The sequence below is a fragment of the Spironucleus salmonicida genome, chromosome 5 (genome assembly GCF_000497125.1).
Source record: "Spironucleus salmonicida strain ATCC 50377 chromosome 5, whole genome shotgun sequence".
Lineage (NCBI taxonomy): Eukaryota > Fornicata > Diplomonadida > Hexamitidae > Spironucleus > Spironucleus salmonicida.
This window is the reverse complement of record NC_090600.1, coordinates 1,288,011-1,315,455: the sequence shown is the minus strand read 5'-3', so window position 1 is coordinate 1,315,455 and position 27,445 is coordinate 1,288,011. Positions and strand designations below refer to the sequence as shown.

At 27.6% G+C, this 27,445-nt stretch overlaps 22 protein-coding genes across 22 annotated transcripts; 14 read left to right on the top strand and 8 right to left on the bottom strand. All coding sequences in view use genetic code 6, as the record gives it.

The window, feature by feature from the left end:
- Window positions 1-334: 334 nt before the first annotated feature.
- On the bottom strand, window positions 335-1,039 carry SS50377_25370 (uncharacterized protein; the record flags this gene model as incomplete). Its single annotated transcript, XM_067909202.1, has 1 exon — window positions 335-1,039. One exon carries the CDS (start codon window positions 1,037-1,039, stop codon window positions 335-337), a length of 705 nt encoding a protein of 234 aa, XP_067764023.1.
- A 130-nt stretch (window positions 1,040-1,169) lies between these two features.
- On the bottom strand, window positions 1,170-3,410 carry SS50377_25369 (uncharacterized protein; the record flags this gene model as incomplete). The annotated part of the gene is made up of 1 exon (XM_067909201.1): window positions 1,170-3,410. One exon carries the CDS (start codon window positions 3,408-3,410, stop codon window positions 1,170-1,172), a length of 2,241 nt encoding a protein of 746 aa, XP_067764022.1.
- Window positions 3,411-3,830: 420 nt separating this feature from the next.
- SS50377_25368 (Transmembrane domain-containing protein) lies at window positions 3,831-4,613 on the top strand (the record flags this gene model as incomplete). Its single annotated transcript, XM_067909200.1, has 1 exon — window positions 3,831-4,613. One exon carries the CDS (start codon window positions 3,831-3,833, stop codon window positions 4,611-4,613), a length of 783 nt encoding a protein of 260 aa, XP_067764021.1.
- Window positions 4,614-5,295: 682 nt separating this feature from the next.
- On the bottom strand, window positions 5,296-6,858 carry SS50377_25367 (uncharacterized protein; the record flags this gene model as incomplete). Its single annotated transcript, XM_067909199.1, has 1 exon — window positions 5,296-6,858. The coding sequence occupies one exon, from the start codon at window positions 6,856-6,858 to the stop codon at window positions 5,296-5,298; it is 1,563 nt and encodes a 520-aa protein (XP_067764020.1).
- A 390-nt stretch (window positions 6,859-7,248) lies between these two features.
- Window positions 7,249-7,734, top strand: SS50377_25366 (uncharacterized protein; the record flags this gene model as incomplete). The annotated part of the gene is made up of 1 exon (XM_067909198.1): window positions 7,249-7,734. The coding sequence occupies one exon, from the start codon at window positions 7,249-7,251 to the stop codon at window positions 7,732-7,734; it is 486 nt and encodes a 161-aa protein (XP_067764019.1).
- A 46-nt stretch (window positions 7,735-7,780) lies between these two features.
- SS50377_25365 (NADH pyrophosphatase) lies at window positions 7,781-8,701 on the top strand (the record flags this gene model as incomplete). Its single annotated transcript, XM_067909197.1, has 1 exon — window positions 7,781-8,701. One exon carries the CDS (start codon window positions 7,781-7,783, stop codon window positions 8,699-8,701), a length of 921 nt encoding a protein of 306 aa, XP_067764018.1.
- Window positions 8,702-9,253, bottom strand: SS50377_25364 (uncharacterized protein; the record flags this gene model as incomplete). The annotated part of the gene is made up of 1 exon (XM_067909196.1): window positions 8,702-9,253. One exon carries the CDS (start codon window positions 9,251-9,253, stop codon window positions 8,702-8,704), a length of 552 nt encoding a protein of 183 aa, XP_067764017.1.
- Window positions 9,254-10,926: 1,673 nt separating this feature from the next.
- On the top strand, window positions 10,927-11,889 carry SS50377_25363 (uncharacterized protein; the record flags this gene model as incomplete). Its single annotated transcript, XM_067909195.1, has 1 exon — window positions 10,927-11,889. One exon carries the CDS (start codon window positions 10,927-10,929, stop codon window positions 11,887-11,889), a length of 963 nt encoding a protein of 320 aa, XP_067764016.1.
- Window positions 11,890-11,962: 73 nt separating this feature from the next.
- On the top strand, window positions 11,963-12,724 carry SS50377_25362 (Palmitoyl-protein thioesterase; the record flags this gene model as incomplete). The annotated part of the gene is made up of 1 exon (XM_067909194.1): window positions 11,963-12,724. One exon carries the CDS (start codon window positions 11,963-11,965, stop codon window positions 12,722-12,724), a length of 762 nt encoding a protein of 253 aa, XP_067764015.1.
- Window positions 12,725-12,735: 11 nt separating this feature from the next.
- On the bottom strand, window positions 12,736-13,569 carry SS50377_25361 (uncharacterized protein; the record flags this gene model as incomplete). Its single annotated transcript, XM_067909193.1, has 1 exon — window positions 12,736-13,569. The coding sequence occupies one exon, from the start codon at window positions 13,567-13,569 to the stop codon at window positions 12,736-12,738; it is 834 nt and encodes a 277-aa protein (XP_067764014.1).
- Window positions 13,570-13,697: 128 nt separating this feature from the next.
- SS50377_25360 (Calmodulin-binding protein) lies at window positions 13,698-14,438 on the top strand (the record flags this gene model as incomplete). Its single annotated transcript, XM_067909192.1, has 1 exon — window positions 13,698-14,438. The coding sequence occupies one exon, from the start codon at window positions 13,698-13,700 to the stop codon at window positions 14,436-14,438; it is 741 nt and encodes a 246-aa protein (XP_067764013.1).
- Window positions 14,439-14,440: 2 nt separating this feature from the next.
- Window positions 14,441-15,253, bottom strand: SS50377_25359 (uncharacterized protein; the record flags this gene model as incomplete). Its single annotated transcript, XM_067909191.1, has 1 exon — window positions 14,441-15,253. The coding sequence occupies one exon, from the start codon at window positions 15,251-15,253 to the stop codon at window positions 14,441-14,443; it is 813 nt and encodes a 270-aa protein (XP_067764012.1).
- A 58-nt stretch (window positions 15,254-15,311) lies between these two features.
- Window positions 15,312-16,403, top strand: SS50377_25358 (uncharacterized protein; the record flags this gene model as incomplete). The annotated part of the gene is made up of 1 exon (XM_067909190.1): window positions 15,312-16,403. One exon carries the CDS (start codon window positions 15,312-15,314, stop codon window positions 16,401-16,403), a length of 1,092 nt encoding a protein of 363 aa, XP_067764011.1.
- Window positions 16,404-16,524: 121 nt separating this feature from the next.
- Window positions 16,525-16,848, top strand: SS50377_25357 (uncharacterized protein; the record flags this gene model as incomplete). Its single annotated transcript, XM_067909189.1, has 1 exon — window positions 16,525-16,848. The coding sequence occupies one exon, from the start codon at window positions 16,525-16,527 to the stop codon at window positions 16,846-16,848; it is 324 nt and encodes a 107-aa protein (XP_067764010.1).
- A 471-nt stretch (window positions 16,849-17,319) lies between these two features.
- On the bottom strand, window positions 17,320-19,227 carry SS50377_25356 (uncharacterized protein; the record flags this gene model as incomplete). The annotated part of the gene is made up of 1 exon (XM_067909188.1): window positions 17,320-19,227. One exon carries the CDS (start codon window positions 19,225-19,227, stop codon window positions 17,320-17,322), a length of 1,908 nt encoding a protein of 635 aa, XP_067764009.1.
- A 42-nt stretch (window positions 19,228-19,269) lies between these two features.
- SS50377_25355 (uncharacterized protein) lies at window positions 19,270-21,522 on the top strand (the record flags this gene model as incomplete). Its single annotated transcript, XM_067909187.1, has 1 exon — window positions 19,270-21,522. One exon carries the CDS (start codon window positions 19,270-19,272, stop codon window positions 21,520-21,522), a length of 2,253 nt encoding a protein of 750 aa, XP_067764008.1.
- A 47-nt stretch (window positions 21,523-21,569) lies between these two features.
- On the top strand, window positions 21,570-22,184 carry SS50377_25354 (Transmembrane domain-containing protein; the record flags this gene model as incomplete). Its single annotated transcript, XM_067909186.1, has 1 exon — window positions 21,570-22,184. One exon carries the CDS (start codon window positions 21,570-21,572, stop codon window positions 22,182-22,184), a length of 615 nt encoding a protein of 204 aa, XP_067764007.1.
- Window positions 22,185-22,683: 499 nt separating this feature from the next.
- On the top strand, window positions 22,684-23,523 carry SS50377_25353 (Proliferating cell nuclear antigen; the record flags this gene model as incomplete). Its single annotated transcript, XM_067909185.1, has 1 exon — window positions 22,684-23,523. One exon carries the CDS (start codon window positions 22,684-22,686, stop codon window positions 23,521-23,523), a length of 840 nt encoding a protein of 279 aa, XP_067764006.1.
- Window positions 23,524-23,560: 37 nt separating this feature from the next.
- Window positions 23,561-24,802, top strand: SS50377_25352 (uncharacterized protein; the record flags this gene model as incomplete). Its single annotated transcript, XM_067909184.1, has 1 exon — window positions 23,561-24,802. The coding sequence occupies one exon, from the start codon at window positions 23,561-23,563 to the stop codon at window positions 24,800-24,802; it is 1,242 nt and encodes a 413-aa protein (XP_067764005.1).
- Window position 24,803: 1 nt separating this feature from the next.
- On the bottom strand, window positions 24,804-25,574 carry SS50377_25351 (uncharacterized protein; the record flags this gene model as incomplete). Its single annotated transcript, XM_067909183.1, has 1 exon — window positions 24,804-25,574. The coding sequence occupies one exon, from the start codon at window positions 25,572-25,574 to the stop codon at window positions 24,804-24,806; it is 771 nt and encodes a 256-aa protein (XP_067764004.1).
- A 62-nt stretch (window positions 25,575-25,636) lies between these two features.
- On the top strand, window positions 25,637-26,227 carry SS50377_25350 (UDP-N-acetylglucosamine diphosphorylase; the record flags this gene model as incomplete). Its single annotated transcript, XM_067909182.1, has 1 exon — window positions 25,637-26,227. The coding sequence occupies one exon, from the start codon at window positions 25,637-25,639 to the stop codon at window positions 26,225-26,227; it is 591 nt and encodes a 196-aa protein (XP_067764003.1).
- Window positions 26,228-26,263: 36 nt separating this feature from the next.
- SS50377_25349 (tRNA (guanine9-N1)-methyltransferase) lies at window positions 26,264-27,031 on the top strand (the record flags this gene model as incomplete). The annotated part of the gene is made up of 1 exon (XM_067909181.1): window positions 26,264-27,031. The coding sequence occupies one exon, from the start codon at window positions 26,264-26,266 to the stop codon at window positions 27,029-27,031; it is 768 nt and encodes a 255-aa protein (XP_067764002.1).
- Between the last annotated feature and the right edge of the window lie 414 nt (window positions 27,032-27,445).

The following is a 27,445-nucleotide window of genomic DNA, read 5'->3' as shown; positions in this document are numbered from 1 at the left end:
GCATATTTTAGATTTAAGTTTATAATTTATATATTTTCCAAATAAATTATAACTTAACATTGTAAAAATGAATATTTGAGAGATACTATTGCTAAGTTGGAGGTTAATCGATAATTACCAGCTTGATTTATAATATTATCCTTATTTATAGGTATTAACTTATAATATGTTTATAAATATAAATATTATCTGTTATATACTTAATCTAGTCAATAGCTTCATAATATTAGCAACACTTCAAATGAAATATTAAACAATATATCCTAAATTGTAATCATTAAATTTGTAGACTAATTTCATTTTAAAATCTTACTTATATATAAATTAATATATTTCACTTTTTGATCATGCTAAAACTACGTCCTTGCATTCCTCTATTACCGTTTGTTAAACCTGTTTAGGGTAACATAGCGTTCATAGATTTCATTCGAAACTAGTTCAACATCTCGTTTTTATATGGTGATATTTTTTAGGTATTTCTTGCTCTAACAGACATAAGAAGTTAGTTTCCTGAAACATTTGGAAGCTGCTATTAAGTTGTTTAGCTAATTTTTTAGAATATAGAATGTTATTAGTTTCTTTCTTAAAGATCTTAACTTGTTATTGTCCCTTGTAGTTTTGAGCTTAATAGTTTTTCCTAAATTTTATTTTCTAGGCTAATTAAGTTTTACGTAATTGGAAGATTCTTTAAACGAGAAACTTTACCAAATTAATTTTAAATAACACTAAATTATTACTAAATATGTTTCATTTGATTCTCATTAAAGTCTTTTAAAGCATCTAATGTAGGTTGGTGAATTCTACTGTTTACAAGACGTAACCAAAGTTTTTTCGATTCTTCTTATAATTTTTCTAACTTTTATTATCGCCTAAGAAGTGTATCTTATTCATTTTTCCCTAGTCTATTAAACATCTATACAATAGTCCCAGTTCTAAGTTTTGAGCTTTCTGATAAATGCATATTAGCAGCTTGTCTATATCTTGATGCAAGAATAGGATCATCAGAACCAATAATTACTTGACCATCATTTGTGTACATTCTTCCACCTGGTGATTGAAGCAAATTATCTCCAATCTATTAAAAATCTTTTGTATCTGTTTTTATTTTAATTGAATGGTTTACCTCATAATTTTCAAATGGAATGTTATTTAATAATTGGTTATTTTGATCATAAATTTACATTGATATAGATTTTAAGGTTCCATCCTCGGAAATTTATAATTCGCTTCTGGGATTGATAACATTTATTTATTTATTTATTTATGGAAAATTGTTCCGCAATTTATTCTGATTATTCTATTTCCGATAGGGCTATTCTTTTTTTATTACTATCCACACAATGTCCACCAGGTGAAAGTGTATATCGATCTTTTTTAATATAATTTAGTACGTCACTAGGATTATTAGTATAATATTCTTAATTATTTTATTAATTTTTATTAATAATATTATCTACTGAATTCTAATTCATCATAATATTTGAAGATATATCTTATATATTATTAATAGTAGAGTGTATTTTGTTATTCATATCATTTTACTAGCTTATTTCTCCGTATTTGTATTAAGTTTCATTTGTATTAACATTATCAACATTATTATTATTAGCTTAATATAATTATCTATTTTCAAAATTACTGTTTACTATTTACGTATAATCTTCACCTTTTATTAACTTATTTAATTATCTGTTATCATATTAATCTATTTTATTCAAACTTTTTTTGTTTTATATAGTATCTTAATTTTTATACCCTACGATGACTTCTTTACTATTATTAAATTAAACATCAGAGTTTATATTGTCCATTATAACTAGATGTGCTGTACTACTTTACTTAATGAATTATTAATATTTAGTGCTGTGGTCTTGAATTACTATATTGTCATTATTGGTATCAAAGTTAACTTCTCTGACATTTAGTGTGTTTGCCCCAGCTGTTAAAGCTTTTTAAGTATTAGTTATACTCTAAGCTGTTTTAAAATTCTCTAATTATTCAATGGATGTTACACTTAATTATTAAAGCAATATATTTATTTAAGCTTAACTTATATCTTTTATTTAACCGCCAGACATTGTCATTTGATTAACAGCATAAGATTAATTAGATCTGGTAGGCGATTATCTTGAAGGAGACAATTTAATACGAGAAGACTGATTTGTCGAGGATTGGTTAAAATACTAACTATTATTATTTTCAGTTTAGATAAATTTATGGATTGGATTTTTAAGGTGTTGTTATTAAATTGCTAATTATTCTTTATATGAATCTAAAAGATACATAGAATCTCCTGAATCTAGTAAATTCATTTTTGACATATCTATATATGTTTAAGTAATCTATATAGCCTTTTCTACATTTGGTTAAAATTTAGTATACAATTCATCTATCGTTAAATATTAAAGATTTTCAGCGGCAACATCTTCTGGATCGTCTCCATACATCTCAAGTCTAGCTGCAAATAAACGAATGGTCTCTTACTATTATGAAATTTTATATGTTAAACTCTGTACTGTATCATCATCTTCGTTTATATTATTTGTTACCATAATATACTTATTTTACAAGATTACATAGGCCTATTTAATTTTATCTAGCTCTTTTATAGTTCTGTCTAGATATTCATTGGAGTTAGAAAATATTTCCAATTAGCCTTTCATTTTTGCATTTTCTGCCTCTAAATTACCATTCCGAATAGCTACAGTTTTGAATCGATCGTTTAGGCCGCTGACGCTATTTTTAAACTCGGAAGCTTCGTTGATATCTTTGAGAAAATCGGGGCTGTACATAACTCCGGTCCTCCTTTTTTCCATAATTTGCTCTTTCAGCAGAGAGATTCGCTTCCTCATATTTTGCTGCTCATTTAGGTTCTTGACTTTCTGGGTATCCGCCAGCTGCTGAAACTTGTCACTTTCGGTCGATTTCGTGATCAGTTCGACGATGAGGTAGTCGTTGATCTCCGTTATTTCTGCTAGGATCTGCCTGCAGAGCATGGCCACCTTTTCCTCGGCCGATATCAGCTCGGTGGTCGTGTACCCATTAATAACCTTTAGAATCTGGTCGAACATGACTTCTATCTTGGGCTTGAAAATAGGGTACAAGTTCTTGGGTGCGAGGTGATCCGTCTCAGGGTTGCAGTTCAGCTCCTGCTCAAATAGCACATAGACTGGCCGTTTTTCAAAAACTAACGCTGTTTAGTGCTTAGATTTCTCGACAATTTCAGCGAACTAATTTATCATTGACTCTTTAATTTCATCTATACACTTTTTTATCAGTTTGTGCAAAAGCGAATAGTCTTTCTTATTAGACTCAATGCTAAGGTTCCCAAAGTCTATCATAAGTTAGTGAATATCCAGTGGATTTTCAAAAAATTGATCGGTATTATCATTTTGAACAATATCCGTCATATATAAAAATAAATTTAATATATTACTTACATATTAATTAATATTAGCAAGTTTTGTTTCATAAAATAATTTTCTAAGATTTGATAGTTAACTTAATATATAGTATTATAAATTACTATAAATCAAGAATATATTATAATATTTGTATTAACTAGAGTTTATAATTTCTAAAATTACAGAAATTTCAATTGATAAATATGATAAATGCTTAATTAGTATGTAATATATTTTATTTATATAATACATTTTTTTAAAATCTGGTATTATTACTATAATACTAATAGCTCTATATTATTTGAGGTATAATATTTACGTCCTTTCACAACAAATATAATGTATTTATATTACAAAATTTTCTACATCCAGGCTAAGTGCAATATTAATCTAATCATTCAACTATTTTATAAACAGGTGTTTTAAATGTAATTCTCATTAAATATTTTATATATTCGCACTGTTATGTTTTGCTATTTTTTATAAATGACCGTATACTAAGAAGAAGAAAAAGTATTAACTCCTATTATACAAGAACCAGTTATCATTACAAATGCAGATACTGATTTATAAAAGAAAAAATAATCAACAAATAATGTATTTCATCTTTTAATTTAAGTATGCAATTTATGTGGGACATTTTGCATACTTGCTTAAGCTATCATTACAATACTTCGTTCTATAGATAATATTAAATCTGATCAGTTATAATTTCTGGATATTTAAACATTAATAATCTCATTTTTAGTCTGCATTATTGAATTCATAATTTTCTTAGTTTTGATATCTAAAGGTAAATTTCATAAAAAAACTAATACGTTTATTTACTTTTACTAAGAGTATTCACTCTTACATCATTCTTTAGCTTATGTTTTCTTTTATTCAAGGACCTTAAGATCTATTTCCCAAGGAAAACAAAAATGGGATACTTAATAAATTTTACAATACTTATAACAGTATCTTATCATTTATGATAATTATAGGCTGGATTTTTAATCTAGCATCCTATGTTATTTACTTTGTTGGTCTTATTTGTTAGAAAAACGAATGCAAACATGCCAAGAAAGAAGGCAAAGATTTATAAGTCAACAAATTCTCTAACATAGGATTTTGGCAGGATATTAGGTAAATTTTATCAATATTACTTATTTTTTATTTTTATCTGAAGTTTATATTCATCACCAATATATTCCCAATAGTTAATTTTGATATTTAGACTATCAATAGACATATAAATTCGTATTCAGATTTATATTATCATTTTTTAATAAAACAATGATGGACCTATCTAACTAAATTCATCACAACAACTATATAATAATTTTCATTACAAAACTTAGGTAATTAACAAGCTATTGTAATTTTCATCCTATCTTTGTTTGAAATTTTTATTTCATACTCGTTTTGTATAATTAAATTGTTGTTTTACTTTTATAAGTTAGTCGATAAATAAAAGATCTATGCAAACGAACATACACTATTAGACATATGTGCAAAGATTTCATATTAAAAAATATATTAAATCAGTATGATAAAATTAAATATATTTTATTTATAAAAATATATATTTTTGTTTAATTTAATACGGCATTAGATAAATTATTAAAATCCTAGTATAAGTTAATTCCATAAGAATATACTAAACAAACACCAGATGATTAGTTTTAATGTTTTGAATGGCATAAGTATTTATAGTAATGAAAACATATGATCTTAATCGTTGCTATAATATCTATATTTATTCTTCAGATTTATTTATTATGTTAAAACATTGTGAAGTATGTTTAACAACGATAATCGTAAAAATCTCAATACACTATTAAACTTAATAATACTTAGAATAAAACATAATCAGTAACTAACAATCTATCAAAAAAGTAGGAAATCAATCTCAGTCTACATCATTGTTGCGTTTCAGTAAATAAATAGTTAAACAATAACAGCTAACTGATACACCTACAATGACTGGTACAATGTATAATAAAAGAAAGTCATCTCTTTACATTTAAATAGAATTAGTTGATGCAATAAATATTTAGTCCCCTACCTCTAAAGAAACAATATAGTCATTAATAATAGCTTTTTTAAAAAATGTATGATCAACAGTGAAGTAATATTCATCTTGATCGTTTGGAAATAATATTGTTACAGTAAAAGAAAAGTCTGGATTACGTTTATCAAAATTAACAACTGTAGAATATGTTCTTAAATATACTTCGCGTATAGATTGCGTTTCTTTATAATTATAATAGGATTGGTATAATTTAATTAGCACCATAGAATCAAAAACTTAGATATTACCATCAATATATTGATTTTTACTAAAATTGGCTGGATATCTAATAGCCCCTCTATAAGTATTTTATTAAGTATATATTATAAATCCAACCTGAAGTTCTAGATTATCTTAATGATGATAATAATCCATTTCATCTCTACACTCTTCATCACACACAATAAAAAATCTGCTATTTGTAAAATCTAAAGATTCATATCTTTTTTCAATAGAAAATATCTTTTAATCAGAATTTATTATAATCTAAATTGCTAAACTTCCACCAGGTGCTAGGTTGTCAAGAAGCTTGTCATTGCACTCAGTTTATAAACCTTATGTCCCATATATAATAAACTAATATTTCATTAATTCTATGTTTAAATATTCATAACAGTCTGCTTCTGGTGTCAAACGTGCTGAAAATTTTTTATTATAAATTTTTGGTACAATGATATCAACAGGGACAGAAATAGTTGTACCATCTTTCTCATCAAAATCATCGGCTTAAATTGTAAAAGCTTACGGTATAATAAATGTTAATTCTCCATTTGCTACTAAATCTTGTCCTATATTCAATGAAATCATTTTACAACTAAAATCTTCGTCGGTGCATGTTTTAAAAAAATAAGATATAGATGCAAAATCAAACCCCACCACTGGCATTGTTTCTTAAAGAATAATAACACCATTTAAATACAAAATAAGAGTAATATCCCCAGTTCCATTAGGGACACAAACAGGGTTAGAAATAAATTTAACACCAAACTCTTTTTCAGTTTCATATATAAAAAATGCATCTATAAAGCAATTTTCATCATCATAGGCTTTCCAGTATAACTAGGAGATAGAATCTTCAAATATCAAATCTGAATCATCAAAACTAACTTGATAAGTGGCTAATGTAAATGATTATAAATCTACAATATCAAATTCATTAACTTTTTTTAGATTAAGCATTAAATCAGTGTCATCAAATTAAAATTAGCCACTAAATTAAAATAAACCGACTATAAGTGTCAAAGTTGCTGAAGAGTAAACCATAGCATGGCAAATTTCATGATCTTTATCATTTTAAGCATGATTAATTAATAATTTAATAGAAGCATCATTCGTTTAATTTTATAGTATAGCATCTCCTGTTGATTAGTAGCAAGTAAATGCTATTACTTATAATAGCATTCTGTCAGCAAAAAATATATACTATATTATTCTAATATAAAGTAATATTTACTTATTTAGTAATGATAATCATTGTAAAATAATATTATAAAATATAAATATTATGCCATATACAATTTGAGTTTAGTGACATATCTTGAATTGAATACTAATAGTATATTTATTACTAATACAGGTATTAACGAATTCTTCGGCTTAAATAGTAAGCTATATACAATTGTGTTGAAACTCGTCTTCATGCCAATAACATATGAGAATTTTTATTAATAAGTATAATAAAGCATTTATTTTATAATGTTATTAAATTCAATCATAAACATTCTTAAAAAGAAAAACTAGAACTGAGATTTATTTCATTAACAATATAATAATTTGAAGTATGATTTTATTATGGAACTCGATACTCCTGTTTTACCAATTGTTACTCTTACTGATAATTATTCTGAACATTATTACTCTACGATTAATAAACCAACAAAAAAATTGTTATAACACTCTTAACCAGTTAAATAATCTTCTAGAATACCATTCTCTTTACCAAATATTACCTCGCCTGCAAGATATTAGCATATTAAATTTCCACATAAGGCCGCTCCAATATTTGAATCTTTACTACCAGAAGCTAGATTTTCTATTTTCTAAAGTGCTGATTATTCTAAAAAATATGGATTGCTAATAAAATCGGGTGCTGATTTTTTTAATTCTAGATATTGCAGTCTCCCAGCAACTTAACATATTGCTAGAAAAAGTTATTTAGATGACTTGAGACCAGAAAATGGAGATTATAGTTGCGAAGTTAGAAGTTAATTTAAGAATTAAAAATCAATATAAGCTTCAAGAATAAATAAAATTGATAGATGGAAGTATACAAAGTGATATTTAAGTTATTAAGTCTATTACTGTATACTTACTATTTCATAAAATGAAAGTATTAGATAAAGATTATTATTTCGTTTTAAACGATATAGAAAGAGTACACCGTGATATAACATAGTAGACAAGGTAAAATCTAATAAATGATCCCAAAACATTATTTGTTTTCATTAATGAAAAAAATCTTCATATTTAGTAATAAGATTAGTAGTATTTATTTAGCTTATAAGATGTTAAGACGCATATTAGTGAAACAGAACTCAGTTAAGCAGCATTGTTAGGATTTTAACTTGAAGTACCTATTTTTTCTGTACAAACTAATGCAGTATTTACTAAATAATTTCTTTGTATTGATTCTCCTGATGTTACTAACACTATAATACCAGCATTATCACTATCTATTGCAAAGTTTCATCAGACAGTTAAGTTTTGTTCTCAATGTGGGTAAAAGCTAGTGTTTTTAAATTCCACATAGGTATTTTTGTATTGCAATTAATGCAAAAAGGAAGTTTATCCCTAAATTTAGCCATCTGTTATTATGATGATAACATGTGGCGATAAGATGCTACTATGCCATAGACATTCTACTTTGTATACTCATTCATGTGGATTTGTTGAAATTATTGAGACACTTGAAAATGCTGTTTTAAGAGAACTCTAAGAGGAAATCGGGTTTGACCCTAAGTATATAAAAAGAATTGAATAATTATAAGGTTCCCAGCCATGGCCTGGGACGTATATGTCGTTAATGATTCCATATTGGATAGAAGTTAATGAAGAGTTTGAATGCCAAATAACAGTAGAATGCACAGACTATAAATGGGTGACAGAGGAATAATGGCGCGTGGCAGCAGAAAGAGTAGATAGTAATATTTTAACTGAAGAATGGACAGTTAGAAGCAAAAAGACAATTGCAAGAAGCATGATGGAGTACTTCGTAAACCACAAAAATTAAATGATTTCCAAGTGATCACTAGCCATTTTTCTTACACAATAGGAGCCACCCCGTCACCATCGCCGCCCGTTCGTCCCTGCCGTCCACCACACTATCTAAAATCGCCTAAAACTCGTCAAAGAAACTTATTTTCGCAAAGAACCCCACCCCATTTGCCTTCAAGAACGCGACGTGTGCAGACATTTTTGTAACACTTTCCTCAACTACGCTGCAAATAGCACAAATCTGATCGTAAAAGTGTGGATTCGCTAAAACCAAAAATCCTACGAATTGTCTGTAGTTCAAGTACGTAGCTTTCACTTGCAAAATACAATCATTTTCAACCCGAAAAGATGTCTAAATTAATTCCTACTATTCTCCACCTTCCTAATAGCTCACCTGCGCGTCGTCACCGCAGAAGTCATTATTTTTGAGCATCGTAAAGAGTCCAAGAAACTATTGCAGCGCCTCGAAAACGAATGGGTTTGGATTAGCGATTTCACTATTCACAAGCTCGAATCTGGGCATCCCAGCGGAAATTTGGGCCATCCTAAAAAGGTGCGCATTCTGTAGCAAATCCGCATTCATTTCGAGGCTTTTTGAGCGCTTTTTAACTATGAGGCCACGTGAAGTCTCCGTTAACGCGAGGTCTTAGAACGTTTCAAAGGTCGTAGACTAGTTTGGTGTTGCAGAAATGATTTGTATAATTAAGACAAAAATAGTATTTTTCAGGCGTAATTGCTGGCTTAATGGGATGGATTGATCTAATGGGGTCGTTAGGAGATCTAATATGAGCTACTAAATTGGAGAAAATGAGAAGGATTTATCGTAAAACATAATTTTGGTTTCTACGTAAAAACCATCAACTTGGGGATAAATAAGTATAACAAGTTTTAGGAATAGCGTGATATCGTTTTGATGAGTAAGATTGAGGATAGTTGCTAGTAAGTAAATTAGATCCGCTGCAAAAGAGTGATTTATTAATGTATTATTCTTATAGCACTAAGAAGTAATAAATTTGACTAAATTCTCAATTATAAAATCTTTTATTGATTAAAAAATAAGGTTCCTATCGTATTGAAGAAGGAACATTGTGTTTAGAATATCTGTTATATTGAAAATTGATATGGTCTGGTCTTATGATTCGTCGATTAATGTTATAACCTCACCCTTTAGACCCGCTTAAAATTACTAAAGAAGAAGGTATTTATTAAAAAAATAAGGATACTAGTTAATAATTTATCTAGTCTCTTATGATACTCCAGAATAAGTAATAAGAAGCTCTAGTACATCTTTTTGTATGGTATAAGGAAGTTTAATATTACCTATAGAAGAGTTGATCTTGATCTTTATGGATTTTAATAATAAAGGTAATGGTTCTATATTCTCTGGGTGGTGCCTTTATATTTAGAGTATTGAATTATTTATATAATCATAAAATTCTTAGCTTGAATAAAATTAGAGAAGATCTAAGCATCTCTATAATATTGGATTGACTACTGTATTGAATTTTCTTTAGCTAAATACGTTTAAAAATTCAGTTCCTATTATTTCTTATATTAAATATTCTTTATTATGAAAGGATTCAGATTTAAGATAATTATTTGTTGTCTATAATGTTTGCAAAATTTTGGAATAGTTAGTAAACGTTGGTTAATGTATTTCTTTTAATTATGATGTAATTAAGTTAATATCAAAAGTTTATTAAGGAACTAACTGATCCTTAATATTCTAAAGTAGTTTACCAATCATTTAATATAGAGTAAACTTATAATATACTATATAATATAATATTAAATAATATGAAACTGGATTATTAATAGTGAAATACTTATAAAATCGAAGTTTACAAGCAGGATATTATCAATTTATATTATTTGTAAAATTTGGGTAAATACTAATATTATATTTTAAAAAATACATGGCTCAAGTAAATATGATGTAACAATATACATTTAATACATGCGAATAAAGATAATTCTATAATAATGGCTTATCTAAAGTTATGATATATGAATGAACTAATTGGCACAAATAATAATTTTTTATTTATAAGAATCTTTATTCCTTTAGGTTATTAAAACTTTATTCTGAGCCACACTAGTTTACTATATATTTGTATTAAACGTACCTTAATACTAACGGATTATCTTCATTAACATATAGTACAGGAGTAATATGTAATAATTACCCTATTAATTTTATTATATTCATATTATAAAATAATAATAAATTAATTAATTGGTTAGTTAATTAAGAAAATGGCTGAGCTAAATAAAATGTAAATTTCTTTGACAAATTTTAATACATAAATACGCTGCGCTGCATACCATTATGAATCAAATACTCCATGTTATGTTACTTTAAATTCATCGCTTATACATTTTAATAGTAAAGTATATTAATCGAATGATGCATAATTCATCTTTTATATGAAATTTCATGGAGATATTCTCATAGTGGCTTCTATGGATGGAATTTTATTAATATATAAAAAAATAAACTCAAATCTGGAATATATAGATCAGAAAAAATATATTAATCTCATTTGGGCCGAAAGTATAAAGTTTGATAACAAACTTTATATTTCATTGCTATTTACTTCCTAAGATTAACATTATGATATAATATCATTCTCTTACAAAGATGATTAGTTAATACCATTTAAAAATTCTGTATTGTCAATAAAATCCTAGATTCCCCCAGTTTTTACAATAGCTGTTAAATACTAATAAGTGTGTTTAAGCTACGTGTAGATTAATGAAAAATAGTTTCCATCATTATGTTAAGTTTAATTATCTATAGATGGTACGACTGCACAGTAATATCAGCTAAAAATTACTTCTAGGAATTTTATACCAGAATAAATTTAATAACTAGAAAATAATATTTTCTCTATTATCTCTAGTAGCACAATTTATTTTGTCAAAATCGATTAAAAAGTTTGCGAATCTGTATAACCTGTTGATTTTAGTAACAAGAATAAATTAAAACCGTGCAGAGGAATCAGTGTTGGAGGCTTGTCGTTTTACGTAGATAATCATAATGTTTATGTTATCAGTAATGATGTCATTAAAGGATACTTGGAGACAAAACTCAATGAGGTAATTTCGATATAAGGAATTAGCAGTTAAAATGTTTGTCTTGAAAAATCTATTTTTGCTGTGGATTTTCATAAAGGAAGGGATGGTGTTAGAGGATAAATTTTTGTTGGTGGTGAGTGACGTATGAAATTGTATTTTAATTTTAATTCATGATAAGCTTTGATAAATTTACGAACTTTATGAACATAACAAAATGAAACATTGTACTATCATTTTAATACATGGTATGCTTTAATCTACGCTCTCTATGTCGTCCTTACAAAACAATTTAGAGCAACAATATCCTGATAGAAAGATACGGTCAATACCTATATTACTGGGGCCACTTTCGACTATTTTTGAAGATCCCAGTTATTATTTAACAGAAATATCAAAGTAAATACAAAAAGAACAGGGATGTGTTGACATTATAGGGCATTCTTTAGGGGGATTTTTTGCTAGAGCATACAGCTAACTATATGGAGATAGAACAGGTTATCCCTAAATTCGAAAATTAATAAGTACAAGCGGAGTTTAGGGAGGTTTTTATTGCAAAAATGGTTGTTTTGGCATTCCAAAATTTTTACTGAGTATGAAAAGGATGAATAGTCGCTACTACTAAGAGAATTTGATACCAGCTCATATATGGAGAGATTATAAATAAGATTTAAGTGTTTAGAAAGGTTTTATTACTTAAATTATGGATGTAAAAATTAAAGCATAAGAATATATTTGTTTTTGGACAGAAGCTGATGATATATTATAACCTCCAGAAACAGGAAAGCATGGTTTTTATAATAAAAATGGTACTATTGTAGATGCAGAAGATCTTGAAGAATTCCAAATGTTAGGTCTTGATTAAATGAAAAATGAGGGTCGTTTTACTAGAATAAATATGGTGGACTATCTTCATAATGATTATCTCAGGGATCGATCGAAAGAGTTTGTTGAAGAACAACTATCAAAATTCCTGTGAAAATTCATAATTCACTCAAATATTGTATATTATAATGGCTTTTTCTAAGTACTTTAGTCTTATCTAACTCTGGACTTACATCTTGGATAATTATAATTAATTTATGGTTTAAATGTCTCTTATTTTCTAGACTGTCTAGTAACCTACTAAAAAGTTTCTTATTTTCTAGTCTCCATAAATTCATTGTCTGCCAATCTTGAAAATACATCTTTTTAATGCATAATTAATTAAGCTTTACCAGTAATAATAGGTTAGAAAGTGCACTAATCCATTTCTTCTTATATTTTACGTTATCTTTCTGACTCTACTTATTTTCTCAAGAATTAAAGTTTTTCTTCTTTTTACTATAAGAAATTAACAGATTTTTCATAAATAAAGTCTTGTTAAGTAATATTAAGATTTAATTTTTTATTTTTTGGTGAATTCTAGTGTAATTTTTTTTACTTTCTTCTGATAGCATCTGCGTATAATCTATTAAATGCCATTGAATTCGCATTCTTATGTTATTTTTACTTATCTTGCTAATTAATTAAAATAATATTTGGTTTACTTGTTGAATCTAGGTTTGCTAATTTCCGAGAATAAGCTAATTACTCTTTAGCTGTAGGCTATTCAACACTACTAGTACTACTATACTCGTAAAAATCTTAATTACTTGATTCAATATCTAGTAATTATACCTGTTCACTAATATAAACTGCAAGTGGATTTATCATGTTAAGGTTAAGTTAATACTAGTCTACAAAATTAATAGCTAATTATTTTGGAGTCTTATTCTCTTATACCTGTAATACGGCTTTCTAAGTTGGAGATATTACGATTTCTAGATTTAGGAGAACAGACATTTTTTGAGCGCATAATACTATTATAAAGATTTATTAGGATAAATACGTAATAAAAACATTGATATTATAATATATATAATATTCGCAAATCTTATTCCGCATTTCTCATTCCAAAGCATTCCGCAAAAATGAACGATACCATCAATAAGCTTGAATTAATCGATACCATAAACGAACACCGTGCATATGACCGTATAAATGATACCCCAGAGAAGAAGAAGTATTATAAATCAATTTATCATGAGAAAACAGTCCGTGAACATTTTGATCATGCTGGAAACCACTCTACTTTAGGACTGAAAGATGGCGCATTTAAACCGGACGCAACTCAATGGACTATTAAACGTTCTGGAGATCCTGGTCTAGCTGATCCTAGAGAATGGCATTACCAAGACCCTTTACCTAGAAGAGAGCCAGTTCCTGCCTAAAGCGATAAGCCTGTTTATGGATTAAAATCTAACGCTGATTTTATAAAGGCTAATGTTAGACGTGCAACTCTTATGGTACCTAAAGCAAATAAAAGACTTGAAGTTGATTGGACAGAACGCAAAGAATTTGGAAATAACCCTGCTTATTTAAAGACTGTTTAATCCCAAATATCTGAGGAATAATAATCTTTACGCGAGTTTGAACAATCAAGAAGACCATAAAGATAAAAGGCTCTTAAACTTTCCGAATATGAAAGGGAGGAATTATTGTAAGGTTTGAAGCAGAATTGGAAAGATTTGAACGCAGAATACATCAGTACTACTAAATCTATTGTTGAGACTTTTGGTTAAAAAGATAGAAAGATGTGGTTAGAAAGAAGAATGGCTGAAATCGAATCAGACATTATAATTTTAGAAAAAGGAGATGTATATGTAAAGTGAAATCATTTATGCTTCTCACCTAGTAATTTTATATACTAATCTATTTTTTCATCTATATGCATTGCATATTCATATGAAATAGCATTTTCTAATTTTTACTGAATAAACTCTTCCACAGTTGGACTCCATATCATCTCATGCTTCATATAATAAGGACCTTATTTTACTGAATCTGCATTTTTTGACCTATAAAATGCCTCAATTTTAACATAGTCAAATTTTTGATTTATATTTAATTTCTCGTTTTAATTTTATTTTTTAATTTCTGAGTAAAATTATTATAAATTTAAGTCAACTTCGCTTGCAGTCTTGCTTATTTTCTAAACAACTAAAATAAGACATAAAATTTAGTTTTGAAAATACTCTTAAAGTTCAAATGTCTGTACTTAGTCTTCTGTTTCTATAAGTAAAACCTATGAATTTGATGATTTTTGATATAATTTAGATTTATTTGAACTAATAATAGGCGATATGCATCTTTTAACAAGAAAATAGCCCTAATGTCTTTATTGTAATTATGTAGCCAGTGCCTCAAGTATCTGTGGATCTACTTACATTTATTTAAAGTCTTACTTTGGCAGAAAAAGTGGATCATTTGTGAGAGATAATAGAGCTTGAGATGGGTGCCATTTAGCAGGAAGTAGTCCACCACGAAGCCCATATAACGCTGATAATAGAAATGTGGCAAATGGGGTTTGAACTATTATAAGGTTAAGATTTTAACAATAAAATGATACACTGAGCGCAAAATCTAAGATTGGAAGTGGGGGTGCGGGAATGAAAGGCTGAGATGTGGGTGGCTATTTGAAGAACATTTATAGAATGCTCATACTAATATATATATATATATATATATTAATTTAATATTTTTAAATGGAATTTTCAGATGCTGATGATTATGATGATTTAGAAAATGAAATAAATGCATTTAGTTCAATGTCTAATTATTCCCATAATGCATATGGGAATGATTTTGATAGTGGAAATCCTGAAATTGATCTTAAGCGCGCAAGTATACTTTCGACATCTCCATAGGCATATCAGAACAATTAATAAGTTAATGAAATACAATAAGACACAATTGATAAATCTTTATCATAAGAATGTGAGATTCCGCTTGTTATGAATACTCCTAGTATACCACCACATATCAAATAGCTTTCTCCATTAGGAGAAAAATTAGCCGCTTTAACGGCCAGGTTTGATTCAACTCACAAGCAAATAAAGTCACCAGAATAAGTCCCGGCCTTGTCTGTTGCATTAAGTTCGGGCCCAATTAAAATTATTCACCAATAATCAGAGAAAATATAAAATGGTGAATAGGATCATATTAAAAAAAAATAACTTTCTTTAACTGAAAAATATCAATAGTAGATGATAAATTAAATTGACAGAAAATAGTTATTACCTACAGGATAAATTACCTAACCATCTAACTAACCCCCACTTTCACCAGAGCTGTAGAATAGTAATCGTACTGTAGAAATTGAGTTTTTAAATGATAATTTAGGTAAATCATAAATCTTATCACCTGTGGGCTAACCTGTAGATTCATCATAACTGCATTCACCATTTGGTCAATTAGATACTTAGTATTAAGCCAAGCCAAAATAATAACCTAACATGTAAAAGTAGAAGCATGAGAATACTTTAGATGATATTCCGTATTTACCATTAGACAGAATTCCATTCCCAGTATTTTCAATTGATAGTAGAATTAAATACCCAGAACGCGATGAGCATTTATTAGATAAAATAACATTAAATATTAACTATGCGGAGTTTGCCAGGTCTTGTAAAAATGATGTGGAAAAGTGGAAATATGATTTTAAGGTAGAATATAGAGTTATCAATGGTGAGATAATTCCAAACCCAGTTAGTTCTGATTTTGTTGACTTAACAAATATTATAAAGGCGCCATAATCTGGTTTGCCAAAAGGTTGTTGCAGAATAACCCGAAAGTGATTATAAATAAACTTTATTGGAAATAATTAATTATATTCATAGCTTAGTGTGAGTTTTTTTTTAATTATAAAGGGATAAGTTCAACTCCTATCTTAGCATAATTCAGATTTAAAACACAAAAATGTCATTTGTACCCAAAGTTTCAGATTTTTATTTAAATGAAACAACAATCAGCACCCAAGAACTCCGTAAAAAAGCATTTTCACGAGTTAAGCGAGTAGGTAACCTTTGGGTAACTCCAGATGGGCAATAATTTGAAAAATAACACAAAGCATACAAAGCATTTAACGAAATGAGTAAGCACTAAGAGTATTTTTATTTTGATCCAAAGTTAAAAATTACCGATTTTTATGACCTTGACCTACCAGTTTATAAGAGTAGTGATTACTTTGTAGTATAACAAGCAGCAATAATTCCATAAAAATAGACAATAAAATTTGATTGAGTTTATTACTTCATTTAATCTTCGCAGTTCTCTTTATTAAGTAAGCACGGTATAATAAAATCTAATAGTGTATTTATTTTGATATTTATCTGAATACTTACTAAAATATTAAATAATATAAATCAATCATACTGGATGTTAGTAGAAAGTAGTTTAATCTATAACTTCAAATTTAGCCACCACATATTATTTCTATTAGCTAATCACATTACAAATTATTAAGAATAACTATGTTATATAAAGAATACTAATCCATATATGAACAAAATAACTTACTGTAATAACTATATTAGCATATCTCAGATAAAAAATATATTAAAATATTTTCTATAACTTTCTCTAAAAATACTAAGAATCTATTAAATTATCCTTACTACTAAATGAATAGTTTAAAAATACACCAATTAGTGCAGTAACTGTAAAATTAACTAGTAATTAACACATATTCTAAATCATAATGATCTTTAATAATCATCCATACAAATCTATTAAACTCCGCTTTAATACACCTGATCGATCAACTATTTTCCAGATTTAATCCACGAATTTTTACTCTAAAATTCGTCCTATTTGACTATTTAATACGACAGCGAACTTCTCTTCAACAGCTTTAATGCTTGCCACAATACTAGCTAAAAGACAATATGGAAGCTCCTTAGCAAGTTAAGAATTTGAGAGCTGGGTTGGAGTATACTTACTCAAAAAATCCGTTCTGACCTCACGAAAGCGCTATGGTGACAGCGACTGCGGAGTGTTATTATCAACTAAAAATTTAACAAATTTCGAGGAACCAATATTAGATGCTATATTAGTCGTTTTTATTTACTAAATTTCTTCAAGTTTCTCCCTTAGTTTTGTTATTAAGTCTTTATGGGAGTGCATATTGTAGATTTAAGTGTCTTCAATCGCCTCGGTTAGAAGCTAAAAGGGGGTTGTTTAGTTTTAATCTTTGAAGGTTTAAATAAGTGTAATGGTTTTCTGGGCTGCTGATGTTGTATGTTTTTCGTTGAATGAAGATTTCAAGGAATATTACAAGTTATAGGCTTCCTGATCTAATGGGCCAATATAGTAAAATTCGAAAATTTAAGACATAATAAGAGCCAGTTCTGCGACTGGTTTTGATATCAGCTTAGATATAATTTTTTAAGGTGATATATTTTTGAATTAAAATGATGTATTAAAGCCTTCTAAATATCTAAGAACATCTAAAATTGAGGTATCGACTTCTAACCTTTCATCCATAGAGCAAGTAACGAAATCATTGCTATTAATACTTGTTGGAGCTTAAATTTTTATATTTTTATCATAATAACTCTTCAAAATAACTCCCGCTTATGATTATAACTTCACATATCCTAATTCAATTATATCTTTAATTATCTAGTCAACATCGGTTTAAAATTTATCTATGATAATTTTTTTAATTTCCTATACCATATCTTATATTTCCTATTTTTAGTTTAAATCTTTAAACTTTTTCAGAGTTCTCATCTTAAAATATTAATTAATTGAAAACTATTCCTCAATTTCAAAAATTTACAAAACTTAGTAAAATAAGTTAGGAAATATATCATTAAATAACACGGGAAAACAAATATAACTATATTTATCTATTATTTATTCACAGACTATAATTTTTTCTTTGGTTATCTTTTTGGCTAATTATACAACTTTTTATCTGCTTTCGTTAAATGGAGCAATTGGTTTCTTCAGCTGTAATATAGGGTTTTACTAATTCATTATGAATCGATTTAAAATTTCAAACATAGAAAGTCCACCAACACACCAAACTGTGTCATTTTAACTTACTTAACTAACTTTTTACTAAATCTCTTACATTATAATTTAATCTTGGGTCCCTATTTGCTAATAATTTAATTAGTTCTTCTCCGTTTCAGTTTCGTCAAATTTGTTATCCAATGCTAAAGTTTAAAGCAGAAATCCAGAAATTCTCCCATTTTATTGATCATGATAATTAAGTTAACATATTTTTGGAACTTCTGGTTTTGGTTGCTTGTCGATATCATAAATTTATTAGAGCATTGACTTTTGCTGTCCAATAGTTTTTCGAATTGGTGAAGGCTTTGTATCAATATGTGGCAGTTCTTTTTAATTCTTTTAACTATTTTTTTATTTAAATGAAATGCTTGCAATATATTCATCATTAATAAATTTTTATTCGATTTAAGGTTTAGGATACTACTTCTTAATAAATGCTTATGTTTGCTACAGTAACAATTTTGTAGGACGGGCATTGTTTGTTTAAAGAAAACGTTATGCTGCTAGATGCGAAGCCTATTTTTATATTATAGCCTGCTATGCATGTGCGTCTAATACCTAATTTACTGGAATTGAAATTTACATAGAATCTTCATTCATTTTTATATACTAATTAATATATAAATAAAATATATAATTAAAATGACAATTTAAGATATTTATATTCAAACATAAAGTCCTCATCCTTTGGTATAAGCTTTACGTGACCAAAATTTTAAATTAATATAAAGATACCACTCCTAAGGTATATATTTTCTGTTTCCTGGAAAAATAACGCCTCTACACATGGCGGTTTTGATGAACTCAACTAAAGAAATTGTTAATTTACTTCTTAAATTTTATAAAAATTTAACTACATCTTTTGGTTTAACCGCTACCGATCTAGATTAAAAAGTATAGTACAATATTTTATCTGAGAAAGAGCCAAACAATCTATTTTAGGCAATTATTGAATAAAAACCATATTAGCAGTTTTTTGAGGATGTTGGAAAGCAAGCCAAATCTGCATAAAATATTCTTACCTATATTAATAGTCTTGGTAACACTTCAAAAAATATTTATTACCAATAGCTTATCCCAAAATTAAAAGTGTCTAGAGATTCAATATTAGGCTATGAAGATTAAAATTATGTATAATATATTATTCTGTCTGGAAAATTAAGCCAAGCTGAATTTATAAATGTGCTTTAAAATCCATTTACGTAATGCACTGGCAAAGCGTTAGTGATGAAATAGTTATTCGAATAGGCCATACAAGAATAACTTTTAGACGCAATATCTACAAATTATATTAATACCTATTTAATCGAATTCGGACCAATTTGTATATAAATATCATATAAATTTGCATTAGGGTCAACTTGGAGTTTTAACTAAATTATTTAATCATCATACTTTGCACTATAAAATAACTTTTATGTAATCAATTTTTTTCCTTAAACATGTGAATAATTAACAATGAGAACAGCTGCCAAATAAAAAAACTGTGTTCTCCTACCTAGTTCTTTAAATTTTGTCTAATATTATTATATATTAAAATAAGGATTTGATACTTCCTAGGTGTGTCGTCCTGAGCAAAAGCTTCAAAGATTTATATTCCCTCCTCTTTAATAAAAATTTTTATAAACAATTCAATAAATCATAAGTCAACTGCTATTTTATACTTATAAAGGTTTTATTTTTAATTATATTCTTAAGAATAATATCAAAAGCTATTAAATAGTTAAAGCGAATTTCTTTTTTGGAGAAACTAAGTTAGAAACTATTTTCGTCAAAAGCTATCAATCTTTAGATTCATTAGCAAATTTGGTTATAGAACTATGTTAGAATTAAGAGACTTACCAAATACTTGGTAATAGTATTTCAGTATTCTGTTAAAATGAATTACCTGAAAAAGATGAAGAAATTTCACTCTAAATTTAAGATTATTTAACTTGTTAATAATTATAAAAATCTTTTACTTTTAAAGAGAGTATTGAACGAAATATTTAAACTACTTATAACTATGATTCTATGGTTTCTACGTTTGCAAATTTATTTGTACTTGGGATCAATTGTAACCAGTTGTTTATTTCCAAAATAATATAGTACAACATATAATAGGTTAGTGATTTAAAATAAAGTGAAGAGTGCCCATTTTATTTAGCAATTTTGGAAAAATATAAACTTAACTAATTAGAATAAGTAGTAGTGTAAATAAAGTAATTATAATTTATTTTTGATGATTATTCAAAATTCAATCTCCAAACTACGCATAATGATTAATACCAAGTAAATATTAATTCTTTGTAAGAAGCTAATAATTTTGTAAACAAATTTGATAGTGGCACATTTTTTATTTATGATAAGGAAATTATATATTTTCAAGAAATTAATTTACTTACATTACCAATTATATTATCTGACAATAACACAGTTGATAATATAAATATTGACTCAGTTACATATGCATACAATCAGTTATCTGTTATTAGAGAATCTTGTATTGCTATCAAGTAAAAGTTAAAAGATAGTCCTGAAAATTTGGTGAAAAGTAATAAATATAATGAAGAACACTTAGAACCACTAGATTTTGAATAACTACTAGTTAAACTATCTGGAAATGATTTTACAGAGTCACCTAGAATTATTGATGAAGATTTAGAATTAGCACATTCGTTGAATATTTAATTAAAAAACAAAATCAATCTATATCATAGAAAGATTTTTGCATTGCGATCTGTTTATTAGAAAGCATAAGTAGTAACCAGTTGCATACACAAATAAAGTAAGTAAAATAATGGATTGCCAAGTATTATTAAAGAAAAGGTTTATCTTAATCGAGTTAAACGCAATGCATTACTAAAAGAGATATAAAAGACATAATTATAGATATTGTAAGGAATAAATGAATGATTTATTAAATATTATATATTTATATATGGTTGTATAAAACTTCTAAAATGTCATATTTAGTAAATGCTTCAGATTTTGCACCACCAGTCGAAGAGAAACCATAACCTGCAAAGCAAGTAGCATAATAATTTCATTTTGATGCAGAAGCATCACAGTCTCCGCAATAAAATGAAATAGACCTAAGAAATAATCCTATCTTGTAAGAATTAGGCGTTGATTTTTCATTAATAGGTAAAAAACTATTGGGTATTTTACCCTTCTTCAAGCTAACATAAGATGTAGCTTCTGCTCCAGAAATGATTTTAGCACTTCCAGTTCTTATGATATTGTTTTGTTTCTCAAAAGCAGTACCTTAATTCTTTGGTAGTTTATTTTATGGTAGCGTTATTTTTAGAATTTTTATATTATTTTTAACTCAGGGCTAAAAATCTGTGGAATTTTATGGTGTTTTCTCAGTATTAGTATATGGTAGTGTACCTATAGCAATTAGTTGGATTTTTACTAGATTTTTAGGTGGCCATATATATAGTCTGGTTGGTGGGTTTTTAGGGTGTTTTTCGATTAGCAAGTAGTTTATGTATGGTTGGGACTTAGATAGAGTTTTAATTGGTTTATATGCTGTAGTTATAAGTTGGTTTTGGGTTTTGTTTGCGTTTGTGTGATTTAACTACTTTCTAGGTAATTAGTTATAATTTTGATCAATGCATAATTTATGATACTTCAAAAAAAATTAATTTTCTATAATATTTGAAAATTCATATACTATCTAAAGTCTTCATGAAATATCAGTTTAAATATTAACTTAAGATCTTTATTATAACAAGAAATCTTTATAGTTTACCTTTAAACAACAAATAATTATCTGGTAATAATAATATTAAGAAGAAAATTAAATTACAGGTTAAATACTTTTGTAGTTATATAAATGGTATAACTATTCATAAACTATTATATTAAAAAATTATTTTATAAGGAATCTTGCCTGTAGACTTGTTAAAATGTTATTTTACCTATTGCCCTTTCAAGCCTAAACTTATTATCTATATTATTTATATATAAAACTAATTTATTAATACTCTTATACGCCCTAATGTTATAAATATTATATTATTATCTATAGTAATAACCTCTCCAATTTTTTCACACTCCTCTTCATTATTAATGGTTGACACAATTAATTTCTAAATATGCTTTCCAGAGGCAAATACTCTTAAAAAGATACTGGATACTATATCTGGTCTTATGAAAGATTGTGTTTTCAATATCACACCAAATGGACTTTTTGTAGACGCAGTTGACGAAACTCGTATTTGCCTTGTATCTCTCGCTCTTCCTGATACCTATTTTTCACAATTTCGCTGTAATCAAGCTACCTAGATTTCTCTTAGGCTCGCATCTTTTGTTAAATTAATAAAATTTTGCGATACAAATGATACCGTAACTCTTTCTCAACGTTCTTCCTAACCTGACTAAATTGAAATTCTTGTGGAATCTTAAAAATTTAGGTAGACCATGAACTTTGTTCTTAGACTTACCAGAGCCGACTCTGAGCAACTTTCAGCGGATAAATTTGCGCCAGATAGTGTCATTAGTCTAAATTCTAGCAGATTCGCCACACTAGTACGTGACCTTTCGGCGTTAGGGTCTGTCGTCAGAATATCTTCTTCAAGTTCTGATTCAACTGCCATTTTTGAGGTTACAGGGGAAGAATCTAATGCTGCAATTACAGTAGGGAATGCTAAAGATGATGGTGAAGGTGGTGCTAGCATCAGTGTTAAGTAAGATGTAGATTTAAAATTTACTTTAAGATACTTCATTCTCTTTAGTAAAGCAGCAAGTCTGGCAAACGATGTCAGAATCGAACTTGCTGGCGGAAGCCCTGCTGTGGTTTGCTATGAATTTGGAGATGGTGGGAAGATTCAATTTTTGCTGGCATGTAGTGTAGATGGTGATGAAGAAGAAGAGCCACTTGATGAGGCTGATGCTGGAGATGATATATGATTATTATATTATATAATATATGTTAACAAAATTTTTAATGAAGCCAATACCTTAAAAATTAGCCTAACGGTCTAGCATCATATTAACTGAATCGATTAATGAAAATAACGAAGTGAATACTCATGGATCACGAATTTAACAGCTTTTCGTAAATTTTACAAATCACTCTAAACCAGTCTATAAGCAGAATAAAATATTAGAATAGAAAATTAAAAAAATAATATTCAAACCTACTGAAATACAAAGTACTAAGCAAGATGTCAAAGTTATATAAGAAGTTATCTTAAGTGATAATACAGAATTAAATAAATCTGTAACAGTCAATAATCTTACACTTGGTATTCTCAACGAAACTCAGCAAGTAAATAAAATTAAGTAAAATTACACAGATATGAAAATTTTTGATAGATAATAATAATCAATGCCTGTATAAATTTAAATGGAACCTGAACATCTTCAAGATACGGAAAATATTAATCTCTAATAAAATGGCTCAGATGACTTTGATAACGCTGCATCGATGAATGATCTTACATATGGGATTATTAGGCAGGTGCATGTTATTGCTTAGTAAATCAATTAAGAAAAATTAAAAACCAACATGCAATAACTAGATGACACGCTGCATGCTGAGTCTGATACTATTATTATGGCAGAATATAAAATTAATACTGATAACTAGAATGAAACGTTATAAAAGGTTTGTTATCAACCAAATTCTGTAATACTTTGTTCATAAACGTTAATATTAGAACAAGATTCTATCATCTAAACAAAACCTACATTAGAAAAAACTATAGAAACAGAAGATGACGTTTTGTATGTTCATTAGTATGATAATACTGATGATTTTGATGATGAGCCAGAAGTGGATGTCACTATTAAAGAAGGTAAATAATTAGAGGATAGTCTTTCGTTAACTTAAACAGTGTATATGTAAACATTGACAAAACAAAATATTGATTGCCTGGAAATAAGTCCTAATACCTAACAGTTAAATGTATTAACATCGCCTTATTAGTATCTGGAACAAACTGATGAAAATAAGTAAACTCTTAACAATTCATTACACTAAGAGGAGCACTCAGAAGATGATGTTATTTAGGAAGAAGATTTTATGGAATTTGGAACTTCATAAAAACTTATTCCTGGTGTTATGCTTGAGTGTATTGATACTAAAAACAAACGGCCATTAACTGGGAATTTAAGAAAATCATTTGAAGAAATATTAAAATAAAAATAATAACCATAGTCTGCAAACAATATTACTAGAAAATGAATCACTAACCAAAAATTGATTTTTTAATTATTTCAATAAACTCTTAATCATTTCCCGTATGTTTTTTATCAACAAACCCAACAATTTTTTTGAATATTGTTGCAGTATCAATTGATTTATTTTTATTCCCAATAACGTATTCTTTTTATAACTTACGGCGTTAGAGAACTAATCCCTACAGCTTTTTGATTTCATCTAAGTTTCCTGATTATGCTGATGATAACTTTAATATATTTGAGAAAAATACTGAATCATCATATATACCTGGGTATTCTTTAATAATCGTCTAAACTTTTTCAAATCTAACTTATCCTGCCGCATCTTATACTTCCTTCGTATTGCCTGATCCTATTATGCTATAATTTAATGTATTTTATTAAGAGCGCTTTACGAGCTTAAATTAATTCATTAATGCGTAGTTTACTTATGTCTGAACTGGTTGTTATATTATTTTTAAATCTGTCTATTTTTAATATGGTTAGAGTAATTTATACATATCATCCTCTGTCTAAATATCAAACCTTACAAGTAATTATAATTCAAGCTCTTGTAATTACTGTATTTAATTAGTAAATTTTTAATTGATTAAAATTTAATCTTCTACTGACTAAAATTAATCAATCTCTATCATAGGAAGTCTACATGAAATCTCTCTTATAGGCTCAATTAACATTCTAATATTAGTTAAATCTGAAAATAGTTAAAATTATAAGTTTAATGCTTCACCTTTCTACTATAAGCTTGGTTCATTCGTCGATTAAACAATTTCCATTAAAGTGGAACGAAGAAAGAACTATTTGATAGTATTACTATATAATATATATTATCTCAAAAATGCTTAAAGTACATCAACTTATCAATAATCTTAATGCATTTAAAATTTAATTTCCAATTTTTGAAGATTCGCATTATCCACACGAATTTCTTATATAAATTTCTAATCATTTTATAAATAATCAGTCATTTATTTCTCCTTCTGCTAAAATATCACCACTTGCATGTATAGAGCATCCAGTTTATATAGGAGATAATGTTGAAATTAGAGCCTTTGCATATGTTCGTGGGAATGCAATCATACTAAAAAATTCAATTATTGGGCAATCTGTAGAAATAAAAAACTCAATTCTATTTGAAAATGTACAAGTTCCTCATTTAAGCTACATTGGTGATTCTATATTAGGTAATTATGCACATTTGGGTGCAGGCGCTGTGATAAGCAATGTTAGACTTGATAAGAAAACAATACGAGTTTAAGGAATAGATACTGGTCTACAAAAATTTGGCGCTTTACTTGGTGATGGAGCTTAAATTGGATGCAATAGTGTGATAAATCCTGGTAGTATATTAATGAAAAATAGCTATATTATTCCATGTACTAATTTTTCAGGGCTGCTTCAAGAAGGTGAAAATAATAAATATAAATGAAATATTACATTATATTTTTATATAAGTAAATATAAAATGCTTTCCTGGAAAGAATAACGTTAACTTGAAAAATACCAAAAGGATACTGCTAAATTAGAACGCAGATAATTATTAATACAAACTATGACCCCTTAAGAACTATTAAAGTATGACTAAGAACATTTTGAATACAAAAATGCAAAAATTGAAGAGAAGCGAAACCATAAATAATTATCAAAAAATAGGCTAAGTAAAGCTCCTTTCATGTGTATTGATTTAGCATATAATGCTCTAATGACTCCATCTGAAATAAAATCACTAAGGCTGTAAATGCTTATTTCTTATTCACTTTCTCTAAAAGCATTAAAACCTTGTAAACTGATGATCAAGTAATATAATAATGATATATATACCATGTCTGCAATTGAAGGATTTAGTAACTGGGATGCTGATATTTCATAGAATTCTCTCGATGAGGAGATTAAAGGTTTGCGTGAAAACGGGCAGGATGTACCGTATATTTACCTCTCCGGGGATGCTGAAACCGAGATTTCCAGCTTTGATGTTTCAAAAATTTATATTATCGGTGGATTAGTGGATAGAAATAGGCATAAAAATGCTGCCTTGAACAGAGCGAATGAGCTCGGAATACCGTCTGTGAAGATTAACTTGAAGTAGTTCGCGCAGCTAAAAAGTAGCTAAATTATAGCAGTCAATCATATCTTTGAGATGATGACGAAGCTCAATGAGAATGGTGATTTGAAGGAAGCTGTTTTGGAAGTATTGCCAGGCAGAAAGGTAGAAAACGCTGAAGTTAAATAATGAAAATGGTAATAAATAAAAATAATATATATTAATAAACTCTTAATATTCTTAAAATATGATATTTTTAATATACATTATTATATGTTGAGAAATATTAGTTAAATTGGATTTAAATTCATTTGATTAGTAAATAATAGAATAAAACAAACGTTGAAGAACTATTATCTGGAATATCCTAGAATATGAATTAAAAAGTAATTTTTATTATAATCTATAAACTCATCATTGCATCAATAAAAATCAATATTTATAAGATAGTATTAACCAGCTTTTTACCGTTATACAATAATTTTTAGTAGAATAAAATTTATTAAAACTATAAACAAATCACTGAAAAAATATTATCAATATTTTATGTATCATTTAATCTTACTCTACCAAATAATATAACCACTAACAAATTTATGTCTCGTT